Source organism: Magnolia sinica, chromosome 14 (genome assembly GCF_029962835.1).
Source record: "Magnolia sinica isolate HGM2019 chromosome 14, MsV1, whole genome shotgun sequence".
In the NCBI taxonomy this organism is placed as follows: Eukaryota; Viridiplantae; Streptophyta; class Magnoliopsida; order Magnoliales; family Magnoliaceae; genus Magnolia; species Magnolia sinica.
The window spans coordinates 1645518-1666896 of record NC_080586.1 but is presented as its reverse complement, the minus strand read 5'-3'; the positions used below and the strand labels follow the sequence as shown (position 1 = coordinate 1666896).

The following is a 21379-nucleotide window of genomic DNA, read 5'->3' as shown; positions in this document are numbered from 1 at the left end:
CAGGTGCATAGGTGGAATCATACACAAACAAGATGAAAAATGGGTGGGAAGCGGCTTCAGTGGTGTATTGACATTACCAAGTTTCGTAGGCATCACCATGATGTATGTGTTATATATATACACACCATCCATTTATTTTGTGAGATCATCTAAGGACATGGGCTCAATAACAATGTAGATCAAAAACTCAAGTGAACTGACATGGGCTCAATAATAATGTAAATGAAGAACTCAGGTGAACCACACAACGGAATTGAATGCCTTGCATTGAAAACTTCTCAAGGGCTACTGAAGTTTTGGGTCAAGCTACATCAAGGCACAGTTATCACTTTCCGGATTCAAGTACAGGACCTTCGTCTATTTCATCAAATCACCACTCGCACTAAAAGCTTGAGCCATGATAGGATAGCCTATCAATAAATATCAAGAGACTTTAATACTCCGACACACCATGACAATCCACTTTCAAATGAGGATACTGATCCTCAATCAATCATGAACGTCTGGAGCTCCCATTCGCTGTATAACATTAGGTGGCCCAGCTACTAAGCTCGTCAATATTCAAAAGTTAGGTGAGCCTAACTACCACATGCTCAAATCTCCTGGGGTGGACTAACTAACGATATATCAATAATTTTGCAAATGGCAGTGACCAGTCATCCTCATAAAAAACAAGGCAGTGACCACTCAACCTTATACGATGGCACTCTTGTAAAGCTATCCATACCATCTAAATTGTGTTTGAAGTTGTAGATAGAGTGTATCTATAAATCACATAGATCAAGCAATCCTAGCTATCGAATTGATGGGATATAATGGAAGACCAAAGAAAAATGATAAGTTGTCTAACTTCTAGGAGATATATTAATCAATTTCCATTAATGATTTTTGGTTAGTTATTTGGATGGCTAGGCTTTATAGGTCTGTTTGATTTTTCAAAGTTGGTGTAAATATTGTAAATGGGTAATTATTACCCTTTCACTCGTTTGAAAATTCAATTGAATTTTTGCTTTGGAAATCGGTTTTAAAAAGTTTGTTTAAAATTTTGGACTCCAAGGTGATGTATATGATACATCCATTCTGTCTATTCATTTTTTCACAACATTTTGAGGCATATGCTGAAAAATGAGGCTGATCCAATACTCAAGTGGCCCACACAAAAAATAATTGTGGCCCTTAGAAGTTTTTAACGATAAATATTCAATTTCCTTTTTCCTATGGCATAGTTCATTAGAGCTTTGGATATACCTCTTTCTTTGGCTCAGGCTATAAATTCAGTTGGCATAACGGATGAACAATATAAATAAGCAACATGCATCACAACAGGACTCACAAATATTTTATAGCTTTCTCGTTATTTGCGAGGGGAAAAATGCTAATGAGAAAGTAATTATTAACCATTCAGGCGATAGGGGATATTTACCAGGAATTTTTTTAAATAAAAAAGCCCTATGTAAAGATACGCCATTTGTGCGGTTGAAAAGCCACGGCCCCTATCTTAAATGGTGGTGATGGAGATTGTACCTGTAGGGTTAACTTTGGGACAGTTATGGCCTTCGAGATTTTGTGGGTCATATCAGATTTTCAACATGGGTTATAAAATTTTATTAATTTATTTTTATAAACGGACGGCTTAGATTTATTCACATAATCTCCTTTCTATGCAAGGTTCATTTCACAATTTTTTTTTCCCTCTATCTCTCTCACCAGTATTAATTAACCAATCCATGTCCATTATCTAGAGGAGAGTCCATGGAGACCTTCCCATGCAATTAGTTTCATTTGAACTGTTACCCATCCATATCAACTATCCTGACCGTCCATTACGTTCATGCCACTCCTCATAGGCTTTCGATAAAAATTCACATCATTCAGATGGTCCAAACCATCCATTAGTTGAATGCAAAAATCAATGGACAAGATATTTTGTAGAAGATATATCCAATAAAAAATCTTTAGGATCTTTCAATGGCTGTCCTTTTTGTATGGTATAAGAGGAGTGACGCTGACCTTGTGGACGGTCCAGATAAGTGATGTGGATGCCAAACAGTCCAAATGCAACTAAGTGCATAGGAAGGTTTTACTAAACCGAGCCTACTGAGTCATTTCTCATCCATGATTAGCTTCTTTTCAATCAACAGAAAAATGATTTGGGACCATAGACCATCCCATTTCCCCATAAGGGAAGTTATTTGATACTCTGGCTTTGTATGATGTTTGATGCACAGGCACTTAGAAACATTAAACATGAAAAATATTAACTCAATCTAAACCGACTAAATTGTGGAAATCAGATTTTTTGAGCATCTTAACCTTTGATTTCTGAAAACTTTCTTTATGAAATGAGAACATTGGATATTATTCATTTTAACCATTCAATAAATGTCCCTTAATATAACACTTTGATAACCAAATAAAATTGGTTTTTTATTCATGACACATTTAAACTGCTACCCATAATTTGGACGGTTTATATTAAATTACTTGTATGGCACATGAATTTTTTTTGTAAATTACAACCGCCTGCGTATCATCCATCACACTCTGCTAGAGTATCAATCAAAGCATTTCTAATTAACTTTAAATAATCTTTTTTTAAAATATAATGTCAGATGAATCATGGGCAATGTCCAGTGCATGAACTGGGCCTAACCATGTTGTGAGTTCGAGGACGGACGGTGGATTTTGGACACATGACCAAGATCAATGCATCTCTCATCGTTTCTTTCAAACTCATGTTTATCTTGTTGATTAATGGAAAAGATACAATTTGTTTTGTTACAACGATGAGATTGAAAGCATCTTCCCCATAATTTAATAACGGATACGCAATCCCAGGTCAATCCAACGGCTAATAATCAAAATATAAATCGCCCACGGAAAGAACCGCGCACCGGCCATAGATCTTGCTAAAATATCTACCTACTCCTAATCTTGAAAAATGTGATTACGTTAAAGTTAATCATGTATGTTCTCTTGGGCAGAGGAATTAGTTTATTCTTTGATGGAGTATGATGATCTGTGCACTGCATACTGGCAATGCTCCTATTGGATTCCATTATTTCGATCTGAACCGTTCAAATTATGGGATCTCTTGTTGATGTTTTGTAACCATAAAATTTCATTGAATGGACCATGATATATTTTGATCAACAGATGTAAGATAGATTATAATGCAGATTACAAACGTCATCATGGAATCGATCGTAATTTATCATCTTGCCCATCCACATAAGGGGCCCTCAATTTGTATGGTTTGGATTGAGGTAAATACATGCCTGGTGTATATAGATTGTGTGTATGACTATGGATGGCCATGATCTTCCAGACGTATCAACGGTCCTCCTCTTGGGCCATCTTTCAAAAAGCACTTCTTGGAATCTTCCCGGGAAAAAGATGGTTTTGTACTTTAGAGTCCTCTATCTCATGGGAGTGGAAATATATGATCCTGTGCCATGATCATACAAGCCCCACCATAGATAGACCATCCTCCAAATCACCATAAATTATAAAATCCTGGCCATCCAATCATTAACCTTTTTTCAAGTCCTTCTATGATCATCTCTTTTCAAGCACCAGTATATGAGTTTTTAGAAATTCTCCAATGGAGAAGATTAATGGAGGTGGTCCATCCATTGTGGGGCCCACTTATACACTCAGAGCACCGGAGGATGCTTTGAATATCCTCTGGTAGAGGATGATATAACACCAGTTCAGTCAAAAGCTTAGAAAAAAAAGAAGAAGAAGAAGAAAAGCATATGATATGGTGGGCCCGAGAAGAAGTGTGGCCCATGTGCTCATTCATGCCTGAATAAAATATCAAAGGGATAATATAAAAGTCTGCCACAACTCACGGATCTTGCCTCCCCTCTGAAAAACACACCCATCTCTCCATCCCTTTCACACCTTTCCTATATAAGAAGAAGCCATTAGAGAAAATGCATTCAATTGCTTGAGAGACTCTATCAAATCAAAAATAAAGAATCAAAATGGCTTCTTGGGTTCGCACCATAACATCTCCATTCAGGAAAGCTTGCACCTTCTTCAATCACACCAAAGAGAAGAAGTCCCAACCAGGTCCGTCATCATCACCATAGCACTCTTCTCTTTCAAGTGTTTGTTTTTTCCATTTCATGGTATCTATGGTCAATTTCATAGATTGGCCCACTTAGGTTTTTCAATTTCTAGTCCTAAGGTGGGCCATTTCATTTTTTTAAGAAAAAGAATGGACGGCTACTAGAGATTGACCAACGTTCAAATGTTCCCATATGATGATCTAAGTAGCTATAATTCTGTTATCTTGAGTCTGCAACTAAAGAAAAGCTCATCTGTTGTGTTCTTGCAGTGCATGGTTCTCCTGGCATGGATTTACATGGGGAAGTGATGGCATGTGCATATGAAGACGTTCAGGTCATGTGGTCGATTTTGGACAAATCCAAGCCCAGGCTCTGTGAAGTGAGTTCCTGAGCCGATGGGTGCACCCATGATGTGTAGGTTATAGTGTATGGTCTGATGTTGTTGTGGGGATGCTAAGAAAAGAAACCCCAATTCAGAGAGAGAGAGAAAAAATAGAAGGTAGTAGAAAATAGAAAATGGCCCATTCATCATGTGGTGGTAGTTAGTTTTTGTTGTAATGGCAATTTATAAAGTCATTTTAGAGGGAATCCCCATGGTTGATAAAGATCATGGCGAGATTTAATGATAGAATTGTTTTTATCAGCTTATCTTTTCATTCTCATAGTCATAAGCAATTAGATTTGTCAGATGATCAGATGGGATTGGATTGGATTCACCTGTCCATTTCATCCATTCATTTCTGGTGGGACCATGAATATAGATAGACCTTATGTATGATGGGCTTGGACAAGGTCATGTAAATAAGTAAACGGTCCATTTTAATTACAATGCTTGAACTGAGGCTTTGTACATTTAATTATGATAAACAGAGCTTGTGGTTCAGTAATCCAGACCATTGATCTGCTATGGCCCATCATTCCTGGACGCTTGTCAAACAAGAATTCTTGATGGGGACAATCCCAAACTTTCAATTTCTGGGCATTAACAGATATTAAGAAGAGAAATTCAATAGGGGTATATGGTCGAGTGGAAAAAGTACCAAGATTGGTGGCTAGAATCTTACAAACTCTGCAGATTCATGGCCCACCCACCAAGGACACAACAGATCAATGGTCTGGATCACCAGCCCTGGGTCCCATACCAACAAAACAAAAGGCCCAGATTGTGTAAAAAGCCTAGGGCGGAGAGTTCTTCTGGTACCCAAATGCCCTTTCATTCAATTTCTTAAAAACCCACCTCACGGAATCGGAATTGTCTACAACGGACGCGGATTAGCTACTGACAGGGTGAGTAGCGAGACTGACTACTGAAGTGGCGTCACCAAGTTATGTGGACCCCACCATGATGTATGTTTTGTATCCACACCGTCCATACATTTTGAGAGATCATTTTAGGGCATGATATAAAGAATGAGGAAGATCCAAGGCTGGAGTGGACCCCACCACAGAAAACAGTGGAGAGAGTGACGCCCACCGTTGACACCTTCCGTAGGTCCACCATGATGTTTATTTGAGATCCAACCTGTTCAGTGTTAACGCAGACATGAAACAGGGGAAAACACAAATATCAGCTTGATCGAAAACTTTTATGGCCCCTTAGAACTTTTTAATGGTGGGCGTCACTCTCCCCACTGTTTTCAGTGGTGGGGTCCACTAGAGATTTGGATCTGACTCATTCTTTGAATTATGCCCTAATATGATCTCTCCAAATGTATGGACGGTGTGGATATAAAACATACATCATGGTGGGGCCCACAGAAGTTGGTGACGTCACTTCAGTAGCGAGTCTCGCTACTCAACCTGTCAGTATATAATCCGGGTCCGTCTATAACACCTCTTTTACTGCAGTGGATTGACGTGGCAATGTCTAGTTGGACCATGCTTTGATGTTAGAGATGGTGCCACCTAAAACATATTTAAAAGTGATGAAGTCGAGTACGCACTCGAGCTACTTCATTTGGCCGGCCCAATCAAACGTCACCAAATCAGGGCCCTCGCTTTTTGGATGAGGCCTGGGTCCCACCCAATCCGGCTCTTTTACACAGAGTAGAACACTCGAGCTCCGTGGGGCCTACCATAGTGTATGCATGACATCGACTCCGTCCATTAGGTGAGAATCTTCGAGTTCACCGTCAACCCAAATGATCATATTCATTAAAAAAAAACCAATGGTTGTCATCTTCCATACCCTTTTTCCCTGTGGTGTGGGCCACCTGAGCTGTGGATCTGAATGATTTTTGTTCCTACCAACTAGTATCAGGAGGGCACATCCGATGGACAGAGTGGATTTCTCACAAAGAACATGTTGGGCCTACAGACCTTTTGTAGCGTGTACTTGATCTGGTAGAGCCGAATGAACCGGAACATGGTAGAGCCATCTCACCAGGAGCAGCTGACGTGGCAGAGTAACAAATCAGTTGAAATGACCCATCTTGTTAGACTACGGTTTAGATGTATCAAGAACCAAAAATAGACTTATTTGATTATCTGACTATTGGTTTGGTGGATGTTTATTGGACGATCCAAGTGAAAAAATATTCAACGGTCCAATTTCAACGAACAAGTGTCCACAAATCGGACTCGAGGGTTATTATATCAATCTGATTTTAGGAATGTGACTCATCTACAGTGGGTTGCACAATTTAGCCTGTTTAATACAAGCTAATGTATGCAACGTGTACAATTTTTGAGTGCTCGAGTATCAACCATTACACTCTACAACAGTATTATATAACACCCTGGTCATATAATAAAAGTGGTCAATGGTCAAACATTCAGTATGGAAAGAGGGAGAAAGCTGATAGACTGCATTTTAAACTGACTTTTGGAATAAAAAGACTCCACCGTACGGCCCAGTAGATGAATGGACGGGATTGATACATTACCCTGCCTCGTGTGCTTGGAGAGATGATTCCATCACATTCTACTTCTTTACGAGCTCTATCATATTAACTGCCAAACATGCATTCTGGACAAACCAAGAAAGCTAAGAACATTGGTTTTTCGAATACAGTCCGATTTAGAAATGTGATTCATCTATATTCTATTTTGGAGTTTATGTATGTTAAGTTGATGTATGGAAAGAAGGGTGTGATGAAGTAAAGAAGGAGATCACTAATAAGTAAGACCTTAAATTCACAAGGCATAATAACTTTAGTAAGAAAAGTTTAAAATATTTTTATTGAAATCTAACTTTTAATCAAAATTATAAAACTTTAAATAATAAAACGAAATCTTAAATAAGAGTTATAACCTAAATAAACTGAAATTTTATTAAAATAATAAAATTTATTGAAAAAAAAAAATTTTAATTTAACTACACAGGATAGCTTAGACTTAAAACTTAAATAAAAAGGGAGACGTAACACACTTATATGTTGATTGGCTCCAAAACAAAATTTCAGTCGAAATTCATATGTCATGCATTCCTCCCATAATTCATTTTGAATCAACAGTTATAGTTGATTTATGATTTGCATTTTGAACAACAATTTTTTTCAATTCAAAATAAATTTCTATAATCTAGATTAGAGCCTGTTACATCATGCCTCACATAAGAACGCCTCATGTAAGACCGGGCCAGATATGATGGATTATGTCCACTTCTATCGGGACTTTTTTTCCATCTCTGTAGGCCAGGAATAGGCCCAGGCTCTAGAGCTCTACATGACACGCATACAATTTCTGAGTGCCCCAGTACCAAGTATTACACTCTTCAACAGTACTTTACAACCCTCTAGGTACATGATAAAAAAAATGGGCAACACTTAAAAATTTAGTGCGGAAAGATGAATTCTGATAGGCTGCATTTTAAAGTATGACTGTTGAAATAAAATATTCCACCAAACGAAGCAGTAGATGGACAGATGGGATCGACTCATTACCCTGCCACGTGTGCTTAGAGAGATGGCTCCACACCACATTCCACTTCTTTCCTAGCACCATGTTATCAACTGTCCAACATCAATTCATGAGCAAAAAAAGAGGGGGGAAGAAAAAAGCTACAAGAATATTGGATTTTTTAACTTGTGATTTTGTAAACATAAGTAATCCATGAAATGGCCCAATATATGGACGGACACAAATCACTCCGCCAATGGCTCCATCACATCCTGCTTTTCCTCCAAGCTCGACGGTATCAACTATCATACATTTACTCTAGACATGTGTACAGGTAGAGATGGGTCCCACCACATTCTGCTTCTTTTCTATCTCTATGGTATCAGCTACCAAACATTCATTTCAGCCAAACAAGGAAAGCTAAAAAAATGTTTTTTTCAAAGTTGTGATTTTGTAAACAGAAGCAATCCATGAAATGGCTCGGACTATCAACAGTCAAAATTCATTTCTGAAAAAAAAAAACTAAAAGCTTAAGATTTGAAAATTTTAAGTTTTGATTTTGTTGTGTTTTCATTATAAAAAATAAATTTAAAAAATAAATGTTTATTTTTAATAAATAAATAAATATATTAATTATTAAAACTTTTTATAAATAATGTGTATAGTTTTTTGACGTTTTAATAACTACCATAAGATAAATACTTATGTCCTTTCATGAAAGAAAATTGTTTATTTTGCATGGGTATGGATGTCTTAAAGAAACACATGAGTATCTCTTAAGGAAAAACTCCGTAACCCTTCAATTGCTATAAATCCTAAATATTATAATCCAGATGAAATACTCTTCATTTTTTAGATAAAATCATCTTTTATGCAGGTATGTCGGTATCAAAATTAGAGGTTTGTTCAATACTTAAATGTGTAAATTTTCGTATTAAAATTTAGATTGATAGCTCATTGTATCTTGAAGACAATTTATAGATTTTTTTCATTTACATTTACTGTAACTACTAGAAAAATGACAACGAATCTATCTCGAAAATTGATTTTTAAGTTGAACCTTGAACTCACTATTATCTTTTTCCTCTATCTTCATTGTATACAAGGTTCATCATTTTTTTTTTTCAAAATGATTTTATATACACAAGTCATCCACGAAGTGGCCCAATATATAGATAGACAATCTCAATTGACAAATCCCCTGCCATGTGTGCTTGGAGAGATGGCTCTACCACATTCCTATTCCTAGGATGCTCCATCATACAAGTCATCCTAACAAATCATGAAAACAGATAGCCTACCTTAGTTTTGTGGACAACTATAGGAAATAAAAACATTATAAATTTTATTTATAGACATAAAATCATAGGATAAAATAAGGAACCACACCACACTCAATATCCTAACATTATGCAAAACGTGACTATAACATTTACAAGTGAAAATCCTGAGGAAAACAACCATCCGACCATGAGATACTATCTCCAAATGGCATAACCATCTCCTCCCCACCAAACACCATATACTCATGTGGGTTCATCGGTTCCATGAACCATGGCTGCTTTTGTAGAGGTTCCATCTCCATCCCAACTACTTCTAAGCCACTTGTTTCAATCTTCATAGTCTCATCATGGGCCTCTCTCATCTTCACCTCCTGCATCATTGTCATCGTCGTCGTAGCTTCTTGTAGTGAATTCGAATTCTGAATGGTCTCGATCCTTTTCTGCACCAACTTCAACTTCGCCTCAACCATCCATGCCAAATCATTCAAGTCTTCAATGCAGACTCCGTGCAGGCCCTTCCCCACTAGGCACTCGGACATGAGGATCGAGATCTCAGCCTCTCGATTCTCTCTCTGTTGCCTCTTTAACTGGTCTCTCAACTTCATGATCCTTTGCCTAAGGAAACCTTCCTGGTTAACCATCTTCCTACATCGTTCCATCTCTGGCAGGCTCTTGAAATTCAGCACCACACGCCTGACGTCATCCGAACTGGGCCATACCTCCGTTTGTGGCTCGTAAGGACTATCTATGATCACGCACGCGTCCACGTCGCATAGTATACTAAGCTGCTCCACCTTCTTAATCAACCCTTTCTTTCTCTTCTTGAAGGTGGACTTTCTGGCTGAGTCATTGGCAATCCATGCAAGCTTGATCTTCCTACGGGCCATGGTCAGGACCCCAAGAAATGGAAATGGACCGTTTGGGTCTTGTAGGTCAGGACCCCAAGAAAAGGAAATGGGCCTTTTGGGTCTTGTAGGTCAAGACCCCAAGAAAAGGAAATGGGACTTTTGGGTCTTGTAGGTTAGGACCCAAAGAGAGTGAAATGGACCATTTGGGTCTTGTGGGTCCTTCTACTTTCACTTGTATATATATGGAGGGAATCGCCAAAGGGTATCTTAGAATGATGTGATATGGGTAAGGAGATCTTAAACATTGAGATTGGAGGGATTGATGGCGTTTGAGGTTGATTTCTGCTATTTTTGGCTAAGAAAATCTGGCGGGAGAGATAACGATATTTATGTGTATTTAGTAGAAGATCTTTGATACTCTGTACGGTGTAGCGATTCATACTCATGCACGCAAACATTGTGGAAATAACATATTTATATCTAAAATTGAACCGTTCAAATCGTTGTCCCTACTTTAGATGGTTCATGGTCCAAATATCATAGTAAAAGAGGAAATTTAATCGATGATTGGTGGTCATTGAATTGAATGGTTTATACAGAATATATCTTTAAATTGTGCAAACTCAACTAATAAATGTCCATTAATGAGATTTTAGAATCGTCTGATCAACCTGATTTCGGAGATTTGATAGTTTTGACGGTTGGGATATATTTACACGTGCGACACATGTGAGATGGATGGGTGCATGAGCATACTCCGCTTGTATTAACGTGGAAGTTTATTAGAATTTGGATTTCAAGTCGACAGCCCATGTTTGCTAATGGTAGGCTAGAAGGAGGGGAGTTATTTAATATGCTGGTAGTGTATGACACTTGATACACAGGCACTTGGAAATGTTACACGAACCATATACTAACATAAAATGAAACCAATTACATTGTGAAATTATTTGTCTCTAAGTTACCATATAAAAATTACATTGTTAGAACGATTTCTAACAACAGATTCGTGGGCGCCTGTTTCTTGAAATAAGACCATTGGATTTTTCATTTCCAACTGTCCAATATATACCCTTCAACCTAATGCTTAGATGATCAAATAAGATCACTTTTGGTTCATGACACATTCAAATTGGTACAGATAATGTGGGCGGTATCATTTCAATTAAATAGGTAATTTATATGTAATTTGTAAGTGCCTGTGTATGATAAATCACGCCCTAGCAGAGTATCCAACTTTTTCTCTTGGAAGAAAGCGTTGAAACGGAAGATGTGGCTTGATTACATATCTGCTCTGGATACTCTCAGTTCTTTGGCTAAGTCAACATCTAAAATATTTTAGTTGAATGATTCGCTGGATTACCTTAAATTGTAGTCCCCGTTTTCTCCGCCGTACATCGAGCCCATCCCATCTGATAGGAACCGTTTATATGGATGGGCAACAGTGGAAAAGTTGCATCCACCAGACCATATTAACCGTTCAAATATTACTTCTGATTAGATAAGTATCCTGTTCATCCATATGTACGTAGCGGTGCCCATGGTTTGAAAATGGTTCAGTGATCTGAACCATTGGTCTGTTGGGTTTCACCAGAAGTATCAGATTGGGAGATTCTACGGACGCGGATTTCTTGCTTTACGTTACCAGGAAGTTCTTGCGCTGAGAAATCCAGCCCGTTCATACGTTTTGAGAAATCATTTTAGGACTTGGAACAAAAATGAGGTGGATAAAAGACTAAAGTGGGCCACACAAGAGAAAACAGTGGAATTCAATGACCACCGTTGAAACATTGGTATCACCTTAAAAAGTTTTGTATCACGATAAGTATTATGTGTTTTCACATCATCCCAGTGGTAAACTGGTAATGATCCTATAAACGGTTTGGATGGCACATAAACATCAATGTGAAGTCTAGCAAGGTTTCAGCGGTAGGTATTTCTTTCCTCACTTTTTTCTCTCATGTGGCCCATTTGAGTTTTGTATCCACATAAATTTTTTTTTTATGCCTGAAATGAGATCACAAAACGTATGGACGGGGTGGATTTCTAAAAACCATCACGGTGGGCCCCAACTAGCATCCCTGCGCAGTAACTTCCTGTTAAAAGCCTTTGGCAGGAAATCCGCCTCCAGATCCCAGCTAATGTTCGCTACGTCCACACGCGTGGGGGTCCTGCCCATACACACGCAAGCACACGCCAACAGGCCACACCATGCACGTATAAGAGAACCTGACTCTCATCAGGTGGGCCACATTTAAAACCATGCCATTTCACTTCTCAAGTGGTACCACAGTGTGAAATATTAACGAATGGCTATGATTTTTCTTCCTTTTTTCTGCAATCTATCCATTATTTCTGTACAGTGGGTGGCCCACCTGAAGGATGAAACGGTCTGATCTGTAGTCAGGTAGGTCTAAGCAGTGTGCCCTCCTGATGGATACAATGTGGGTGTAGATGACAGGGCTTCACACGTGTGTAGCCTAATAAAACTTCGTTTCTAGCCATCGATCTTGGACCGTTCATCAACTGATTGTGGACAGTTGTTCCATTTCTCTTCGTAATAATCTATTTGCATCCACTAATATAGAGGTTAGCATATATAGTCCAACTCCAATCAATGATATTTTTTGGCGCATGGGCCATCCATGGTACACCAGAACAGGCCAACGGCCTGGATCGCTCGCCCAATGTGCCTCACTCGGAGTATAAGGTGCATATCTTCTGGGAAAGGCCCACTAAAAAAAGCTTCAGATGCAATGAACATATACGTAGTTGGCCCGTGCAGAGCACGTGCTCACATGTGCAGTACACGAACCGGAATCATTTGCAACACCTGTTGTGGAAAGTGCGTCCAACACCCTAGCTATGTGTAGATAACGAAATTGATTATGTGAAATCCACTCCGTCCATCAGTCGTGCCACATAATATTCACCTACTAATTAAAAAATTTATATAAAATCCATCTAAATCTTATGTGGGATACAAAAACCTATAAATTCACTCAGTGTAGCCCACTTGAGTTTTAAGTGTGGTGAAATTAAGTTTGGATCATCCCTAATTTTTTTATCAAGTCGTAAATTTAGGTTTCTCAACCAATGGATGGAGTGGATTACAGAAAAACACCGTGGTGGATCCACATAACTAGGGTGTTGCATCGTCCTCAAACAATGTTTTGTAGTGGGATTCCCGTCCGACATAACTCATAAGACGAGCAAGGTAAACGCAGTAATTCATGGTTGATGTTCCACTGTTTTCATCTATGTGCATGCATCATCCAAATTCATATACTTTTTAATTGCCTGTTATACACAATGCGCACCTGTGCAAATTCATACTTAATTTTAAAAGTATTTTAGACTAAAAATAATTTCATTCCATGTATTTTGGAGTTGCTGACTCGGATCAACTTATTTCGTCTCAATTCTGAGTTGTGACTCGCCCAAGTTGGGGGTGTATCAGTGGAGCTGGGCATCAAGTCGCGTCGCAATGAGATAGGGTTAACCCAACTCGATTCAATTTTGAAATAAGCCTGACCCGAACTCAATCTGACTCGATTTGAGTACAGATCGGACGATGTCAACTCAATTCAAAACAACTAAACTACTTAATTTGAATCGAATCCAATGAAATCTAAATGAGTTGGACGAGTTGAGTTTGCGGAGCCAAGTCATGCCATGCCCAGCTCTATGTCTCGTTAAGGGTGGAAATGAGTTGGGTAATCTGTCTGAGTCGGCTCTTTAGTCTGGAGTGTGAGTGTTGACCTGACTAAAGTACCAAATAAATTTAACCACGAGGAGTCTCATATGAAAAGTGAATCTTAAACCATGTTTCTTTCCAAAAGATATGATAAACCAGGATCAAAATGCTAAAATGTGGAATGGCACAAAGACCACATTGATTTTCATGCAATGTTACATCAATGAGAGGGACCCACGAGATGGACAGCCTTGATTGGCAGATATCATCAATATGCCACTTCTATGGAGGAAAGGCTACAATTTCATATGTGGTCACATGACTCAGCACTTTGGCACGTGTACCATTCGGTATGTGTCTTCGCAACCTTCCGACATAGGACGGTTATACATCTGATTTTCGCCCTTTTAAAAAAATTAAAAATGTTAGATATTCTTCAACCGTACACATGACTTACTTTCAAGGTAATCCGGACCATACAAATCTTAAACCCACTTGGGCCATTTACTAAATGAGCCAATTCCTGTCTGATCCCGAACTGCCACCCACTAACCTGTGGCCTGACCTGGTCCTCCTAAAACTCATAAAGCCCATAACCAACCCCACCTATTTTATAGTAATTTGCCTTTGAACATGCCCGGGTCGGGTCGGACGCGGATTTCCTGCGAAAGCCTTTCGCACGGGGTTCCTGCGCAAGGATTCTGGGTGGGGCCTAGTGCCATGTTTGTGAGAAATCAAACCCGTCCATCCTTTTTTCGACCTCATTTTAAGACGTGTTACCAAAAACGAGGAGGATCCAAAACTCAAGTGGGCCATAAGAGATGAAATAGTGTGGAAAGGAATTACTACCGTTGAAACCTTCCTAGGCTCCACCTTGCTGTTTATATGCCATCGAAACCGTTTATAAGGTCATTTTCACTCAGATAAAGTGAAAACATCAAAAAATTAGACCGTTACAGAACTTTTATGGCCATATAAATGTTTCAACGGTGGTCACTAAATGTCCACAGTTTCTTCTCGTGTGGCCCACTCGAGTTTTGGATCCTCCTCGTTTTTGGTATCATTTCATAAAATGAGGTTCAAACACGGATAGAGGGGTTGGATTTCTCACAAACATCTAAGTGGCCCCACCCAGAATCCTTGCACAGTAACTTCCTGCGAAAGGCTTTCGCCGGAAATCCGCGTCCGGTCGGGTCGGCTCATCTGGGCCAACCCATTGACCAGCTATAAGGACCCATTTGCTTAAAAGGGCCAATATTTTCAACCCAAGCCCGACTCACTACCCATTTAGCCCAACCCAAATCCACCTTAGAAGCAGGTTGGGCTAGTTGACTCATGGGGTTACCTGACCCATTCCCACCCGTAACTGAGCTGGACATATATCCCAAAATGCCTTGGAAATCCTAAACGGGCCAATCTTGTGGGCTATAAAATAGAATCCAAGCCCTGGCCTAGAACTGAGCATCGAGTCGAGTCGGATCAAGTTAGAGCTGACCTAACTCGATCCGGTTTTGAAATAGGCCTGACCTGAACTCGACTCAGTACCGAGTCCAACATGCCTGAACTGATTCGAGTCTGGGCTTGGCCTGGACTAATCCAGGCTGAGTCTAACCCGATAAAAATTACTGAGTCGGTTCGAGTTGGCACTGATTCGAATGGAGAGATGAGGGAGGGAGTGGAGAGGAGAGAGAGAGAGAGAGAGAGAGAGGAGGAGGGTGGTGATATTGGTGGGTGACTGCTAGGCTTGGAAGAGGAGGGTAGGAGAGAGAGAGAGAGAGAGAGAGGAGGAGGGTGGTGATGGTGGAGGGTGGTTGCCGAGCTTGGAAGAGGAAGATGATGAGGGAGAAGGAGAAAGCTTAGGATCAGATTGGAGTGCGGCATACAAGGTTAAAGATACTTAAAAATTAGAGTTTTAAATTATATAAACACTTGAATCCGAGTCGAGTCGATTTCGGATCGAGTCGAGTATGACCGGATCGAATTGGGTCGAGTTACTGGGTAACTCGAACTTGACTCGGTTTGAGTAAAGCCTACTCGGTTTGGACCGTCTCAACCGTTCAGTTTGGATCGAGTCAGTCCGAAAGAGTCGAGTCGAGTCGTCCGTGCCCAACTCTACCTTGGCCTATCACGTGGGCCTGGTATTCAAGCCCAAGCCTGCCGAAGCAGTAGCGGCCTAGCCCGGCCCACTGACAGCCGAATCGACGAGTGTAAACGAAGAGCACGATTTGGACGGTCTGGATTGGTGTTCACTTGTACGTAAAGCGTGTGATGGCTCGGTTGCCACCGTTTACTAACAGCGACCGACTCAAACCATAGGACTCTGTTTCTCTCTCAGGTAGCAGAGAACGTCGCAGTGAGAGAGAGAGAGTGAGAGAGAGAGAGATTTTTTTCAATTTGAGGTAAGCATCTGATCTTTCTCCATTTCTCATTTCTAGGGTTTGTTTTGTGATCGTGACTGTTGATCTTGTGGCAAATGAAGATCAACCACGGCTCGCTTTTTCTTTTTTTCTCAACTTTGTATTAGCCGTCCATTTGCAGCTGTTTGATCAGATGGCCCATCCGCAGAGAATCAGTGGTCCTGATCACGTATACGTGTATGCATGTATGTGTATGTCTGTATGCATGCATGCATGTATGTATGGACACGAGTTAGCTGTTCTAAATATGGGTATTGGTTCCTGTGCAGACCAGATCATGAAGGTTAAAATACTTCGAATCCTTCTGGTACTGCCGGATTTCTAAGGTCACGTTTGAATGTCTTATGGAATTGAATTGCATTTTTTTCTAGTTATAAATAGTGGAAAATACGATTTCGGTACTTTAAGTTGGACATGGTAGCAATGTAACTACAGTTTGAGGGCAATTTGGTCATTATAAATGGTAGGAGCCGTCATTAAGGTTTGCTTAGTTCCTCTTGATCAAGAACCGAATGTTCACTGTTTGATTCAGTTGTGCTTCCGAATGCAGCCCAAGTGTTTGAATTAATGTTTGTTTTTGTTACAACTGAATATCAACTCAGGCGGACTTGTCATAGATAGTTTCTTTAAGCTGAAACTAGAGCTTAAGCTATTGGAATTCCTTTTCGTTGTCATGAATTGGTGATTCTTATCTATTTGCCATTGCTTGTTATCTCTTAACTGTCGATATCATGAATGCTGGACGGGCTTTGAACAGAGTGCGTGAACTCTCTCTTTCTCTCTCTATTATATGTGTATTTTGTTGTTATTTTCTTATGCACTCTCGTTGCTGGTCCCAAGCTTGGCAGCTGACATCAACCTCTCTCTCTCTCTCTCTCTCTCTCTCTCTCTCTCTCTCTCTCTCTCTCTCTCTCTCTCATGAATCCTGGCAATATGACATTTCAAGATAGGGTGGAATGGTGGAAGAGGATTCTTGTAGCCAAACACAGTTAGTTGGAATTGGCATAGACAGTGATGATTTAGTTTGGAATTTCTATAAGTGCCGGAGTAAAATTTTGATCTGTAAGACCCAATGTACGCTGCACATACAATTCAGTGTGAAGTTAATTGCTTTGGAATTTTACTCTGGTGATTAAAGCCAAGCAATCGTTGGTGCCAGTAATCATGCTTTCTTGTCATTGATTTTTTTTTTTCTGTTTTACTTTCGTTCTTTTCCATTTGTTATCATTGATATGGTCAAAGTTCTATTGTTATTTAATTTTCTGCTAAATTTGTAGGTGGCATGCTGCAGCTTCTTGGACATGGGATGTGCAAGACGAAACATGTGGGATTTGTAGGATGGCCTTTGATGGTTGCTGTCCTGATTGCAAATTCCCAGGCAATGACTGCCCACTAAGTGAGTTTATGCAACTTGTCTCCCTTCCAAGCATGGGCTTCATGCTTCGTTTCCATTGACTTTAATCAAAATCAAGAGCTTACTTTGATAAATAGTTCTCTGTTATGTATAGTTTGTTCTTGGGATTCTTGTGGTATTTGATGTTTTATTGGTTGCAGTTGAAACTTTAGAAGTTCAAGGGTAATCTGTATGGGATTTGCTAAAGAATTAGGGTCAATTTGGATGTAACCTGATGTTGCGATTGGTGTGATCGTTTCAATGGATAGAACATGCGTGGGCGGTGGATGATCTGGCTAGAAAGGGTTTTCTTTTTTCTTCAATATCTCTTGATTGGGACCCTCCCTTTTGTACTTTCCTTTCTTTCCAATTCTCGTGGACACATTTTCCTCTTCTTCCACAGTTCCATGCCTTAATCTGGTTACAGTTGGGACACTTAAAAGTACCAAAAACAATACCTTTGTTCCGACATGATATGATCTTATGGATCACACCATGACAAACCCAGGTCTCTATTTGTATATAACCCAGTCCTGACAAAAGGCATGCCACTATGGTGCCTTTGTTATCGTCTGGTGCACTATCGTCTTAACGGTCAGCCTTATGACCTTTAGAGGTAGACCTTCTCACATGAAGCTATCTGTGGGAAACACATTATCCATATCAAAAACAATACCTTTGTTCCGTCATGACATGTTCTTATGTATCACACCATGACAAACCCAGGTCTCTATTTGTATATAACCCAGTGCAGACAAAAGGCATGCACCTACGGTGCCTTTGTTATCGTCTGGTGCACCATCGTCTTGACAGTCAGCCTTATGGCCTTTAGAGTTAGACCTGCTCACATGAACCTATCTGTGGGAAACACATTACCCATATCATATATATGACTCTGCATTGCCTCATGCTCTGTTCTATTACTATTTTGATTTTGTGCTCCAGATCATTGAATCAGCTACAAAGATTCTGAATCTACTTTATTTGTTTATCTGATATAGTAAAGCTTCTATGCATGAGATGTAGGAAATTCTTTTTCAAACCTTTGCCCGTAATACTATAGTTGCACGAAGCGTGAAGCGGCAACAGATTCCGGTACAGGAGCTGGCAAGCATCTGTTTCAAAATGTAAGCAAGTATAAATAGGTAGGAAAGTGGGAGCAAGAGCGGCACGTTGTCAGAATGATCCTGCAAAATAGCACTCCGGACATGCTGATATGAGCTTAGGGTTTTCTACGCGTTGTTTGGATATTTTTATTTGGGAAAGTCTCTTAAAAGATGTATTCATGTGGATATGTGTGATGTATTTAATCTTTGTCGGTGCATGTTACCATCTGCTGTTTTTCTCAAATCTTATCTTTGGCAGATATGATCTATTTAGTGAGTTTCATGGTGCACCCAGGCAGTTTCTAAGTGGCATTCATCAGTGGCTAATGTTTTCATTTTATCATCTTGCTGTTTGCAGTTTGGGGTGCATGTAACCACATGTTCCATCTTTGCTCCATCTTGAAGTGGATCAACTCACAGACTCCTCAAGCACATTGCCCCATGTTCTGTAGAGAATGGCAGTTTAAAGGATGATTGCTGAACTGCAGAAATTCCTGGTTTTTTTTTTCTTCTTTTCCTATGCAGTTCGCTCACAGAAGCTGATGAATCCGATGTTTCGTACTGCTGATGAAAAATGAGATGCTAGCTAGGCATGCGAGGTAAACCATTTTCTAAGTTCTTTTGTGATATCAAGCAACTTGTTTTTACTTTTTCCTAGAAGTATCACAACTCAATCACTTTATTTTCCATCAATGGCCAAAATGTCAAGTAAAATCATTTTCATGCATTTCTCTGTAGTCTGTTAGTTGATCTTTACAAGTTAGGATTGTGTGAAAGACTTACTTGTAGCAGGAAGATTGAGGTACTTAATACATGTACATGCCAAGTTCATTGATTTTGGTCATGGTACCTGATATGAATACAGACATGTAAACAGTACATGGAGCGAATATATAAATATGGTAATTCCATCAGATACTTGATACCAGAAGAAATTTGCTGAGTTTAAAAGGTTAACAACCTAATGGATTATGGATGCTGTTAAACCATATGTGCAAAACGATTCAGTATTTGATGCCAGTATCAGCGCTGACATGGGAATCCAAACATGCACAAGTATTTCAGTATCCTAGGATTTTGAGATGTTATAGGGCTGTTTGTTGTGCGCCATAGTGCTGTTTGCATAAAAAAGGTGTTGTGATCGAATTTCAAGATTGGTGCTTTAAAAGGCTATATTCATAGTATAGTTATCAAAATGGTACTATTTGTTGTGGAAAAAAAAAAAACACGCACAATTGATGCAGGGGAAGCAAAACCACAAAAGAAAAGGCCAAATTAAAATCCAAAAGCTAAAGAGAGAGATAAGAGACAATAAACATAGAGATTTACGTGGTTGGGTAATATGCCTATGTACAGAGGGTAGTAACATGGAGTTTTCTTCTTCGCTAAAAAAAAGAGAAATTAAGAATATATGGCTTACCTCTCTCTCACTCTTCCTCTATGCAAAGAATCTCTCACCAACAAATCATCAAAAGATACCCTTTCTCTCTACATATGTTTTCCTTTTATAGACCACACTCAAAAGAGAGAGTTGCTTAAAGCCTAACTACTCTTCATAGGGAGAGTATTTCCAATTAGGAAGCACTTGAATGTTTTATGCTTATACAAGCCACTGCAACACTATTTGATGCCTTTTTTTCCTTGCGTCAAATACCACATCATGCCAATCCTTGTGTTGTCATGTGAAGGGAGGAAACATATATGTGACTTGCACAGTCCATCAGGTGGGTTGCCTCTTGTTCACCCTAGGACCCAAAATTCAGGACAATTCAAAACTCATGTGGACTACACCATTGGGAACTGTTGTGGACGCACATCATTAGTTGTATGAGGACTCTACGGTGCTGTTTATATGTCATCCATTCCATTCATTCGATGAGCCATGCAAGGGTGAAGGGACATCCCAAAAAATCAGGCCATTCTAAAACCATTGTGGCCCCACAGCTTGAATTAGTGGTTATAGGTAGCTTTTAAACAGTTCCCTCTGGTGTGGCCAACCTAAGTTTTGGATCAGTTTGTTTTTTGGGATCAGGTCTAAATATGGGTTGGCGCACCTAATGGATGTGCGGCTCTCATGCTCATAAGTCGTTCGCTTGCTTCAAAAGTAGTCACTCCCGTATTTCAGTATTTGGACTGTAATGGCTAATACACATTCAGACATCTAGAAGACATATACTTTGTTGTTATAAAATAATCTTATCCATCCAACGCTGTCCACATATGAGTTACAATCATCATTTATTATAATATCAAGATGTTGATTAATACCCATTTTATGATAGTTCGCCACTTACAATCATCTTGTCTGATTTTATTTATTTATTTATTTCTCCCACTAGCCACTTGGCTTTTAAGTTTATCAACAAGGCAGGCTTAGCTGTAAGAATAGTCTTTGTTTCCAATATAAGTATTAGGAAAGGGTTCTAATATAAAGATTTTCTTATCATCCCTTCACCTATCCAATGTGGAATAAATGAAATATTACTATTAAAAAAAAAAAAACATGATTTCACTGAATTTTTAAATCTATTTTTCTTAACACAATCATCCTTTCATTATTAGTATTATTCATAATCCATCTAAAGTAAGTCCCACTACATTAGTTGCCTCCATACTCACATAAATGTCACATGTACAGTACATTAGTAGCTTGGGTGCCATGGTTGTGGTATAAAGGCCTACTAGGAGAGCCTTTGTAAAACTTCTAACAGGTGAGCCA

General features: G+C 39.3%; 3 protein-coding genes across 3 annotated transcripts; 2 read left to right on the top strand and 1 right to left on the bottom strand.

Annotated features, from left to right (window-relative positions):
- The first annotated feature begins 3858 nt into the window (after positions 1-3858).
- LOC131225943 (uncharacterized) lies at positions 3859-4721 on the top strand. The gene is made up of 2 exons (XM_058221553.1): positions 3859-4077; positions 4346-4721. The coding sequence occupies exons 1-2, from the start codon at positions 3990-3992 to the stop codon at positions 4465-4467; spliced, it is 210 nt and encodes a 69-aa protein (XP_058077536.1). The 5' UTR covers positions 3859-3989; the 3' UTR covers positions 4468-4721.
- A 4627-nt stretch (positions 4722-9348) lies between these two features.
- Positions 9349-10435, bottom strand: LOC131225942 (agamous-like MADS-box protein AGL80). The gene has a single exon (XM_058221552.1). It carries the CDS (start codon positions 10084-10086, stop codon positions 9349-9351), a length of 738 nt encoding a protein of 245 aa, XP_058077535.1. The 5' UTR covers positions 10087-10435.
- On the top strand, positions 10104-19733 carry LOC131225941 (anaphase-promoting complex subunit 11-like). The gene is made up of 3 exons (XM_058221551.1): positions 10104-10171; positions 17439-17557; positions 19019-19733. Exons 1-3 carry the CDS (start codon positions 10104-10106, stop codon positions 19132-19134), a joined length of 303 nt encoding a protein of 100 aa, XP_058077534.1. The 3' UTR covers positions 19135-19733.
- The last annotated feature ends 1646 nt before the right edge of the window (positions 19734-21379 follow it).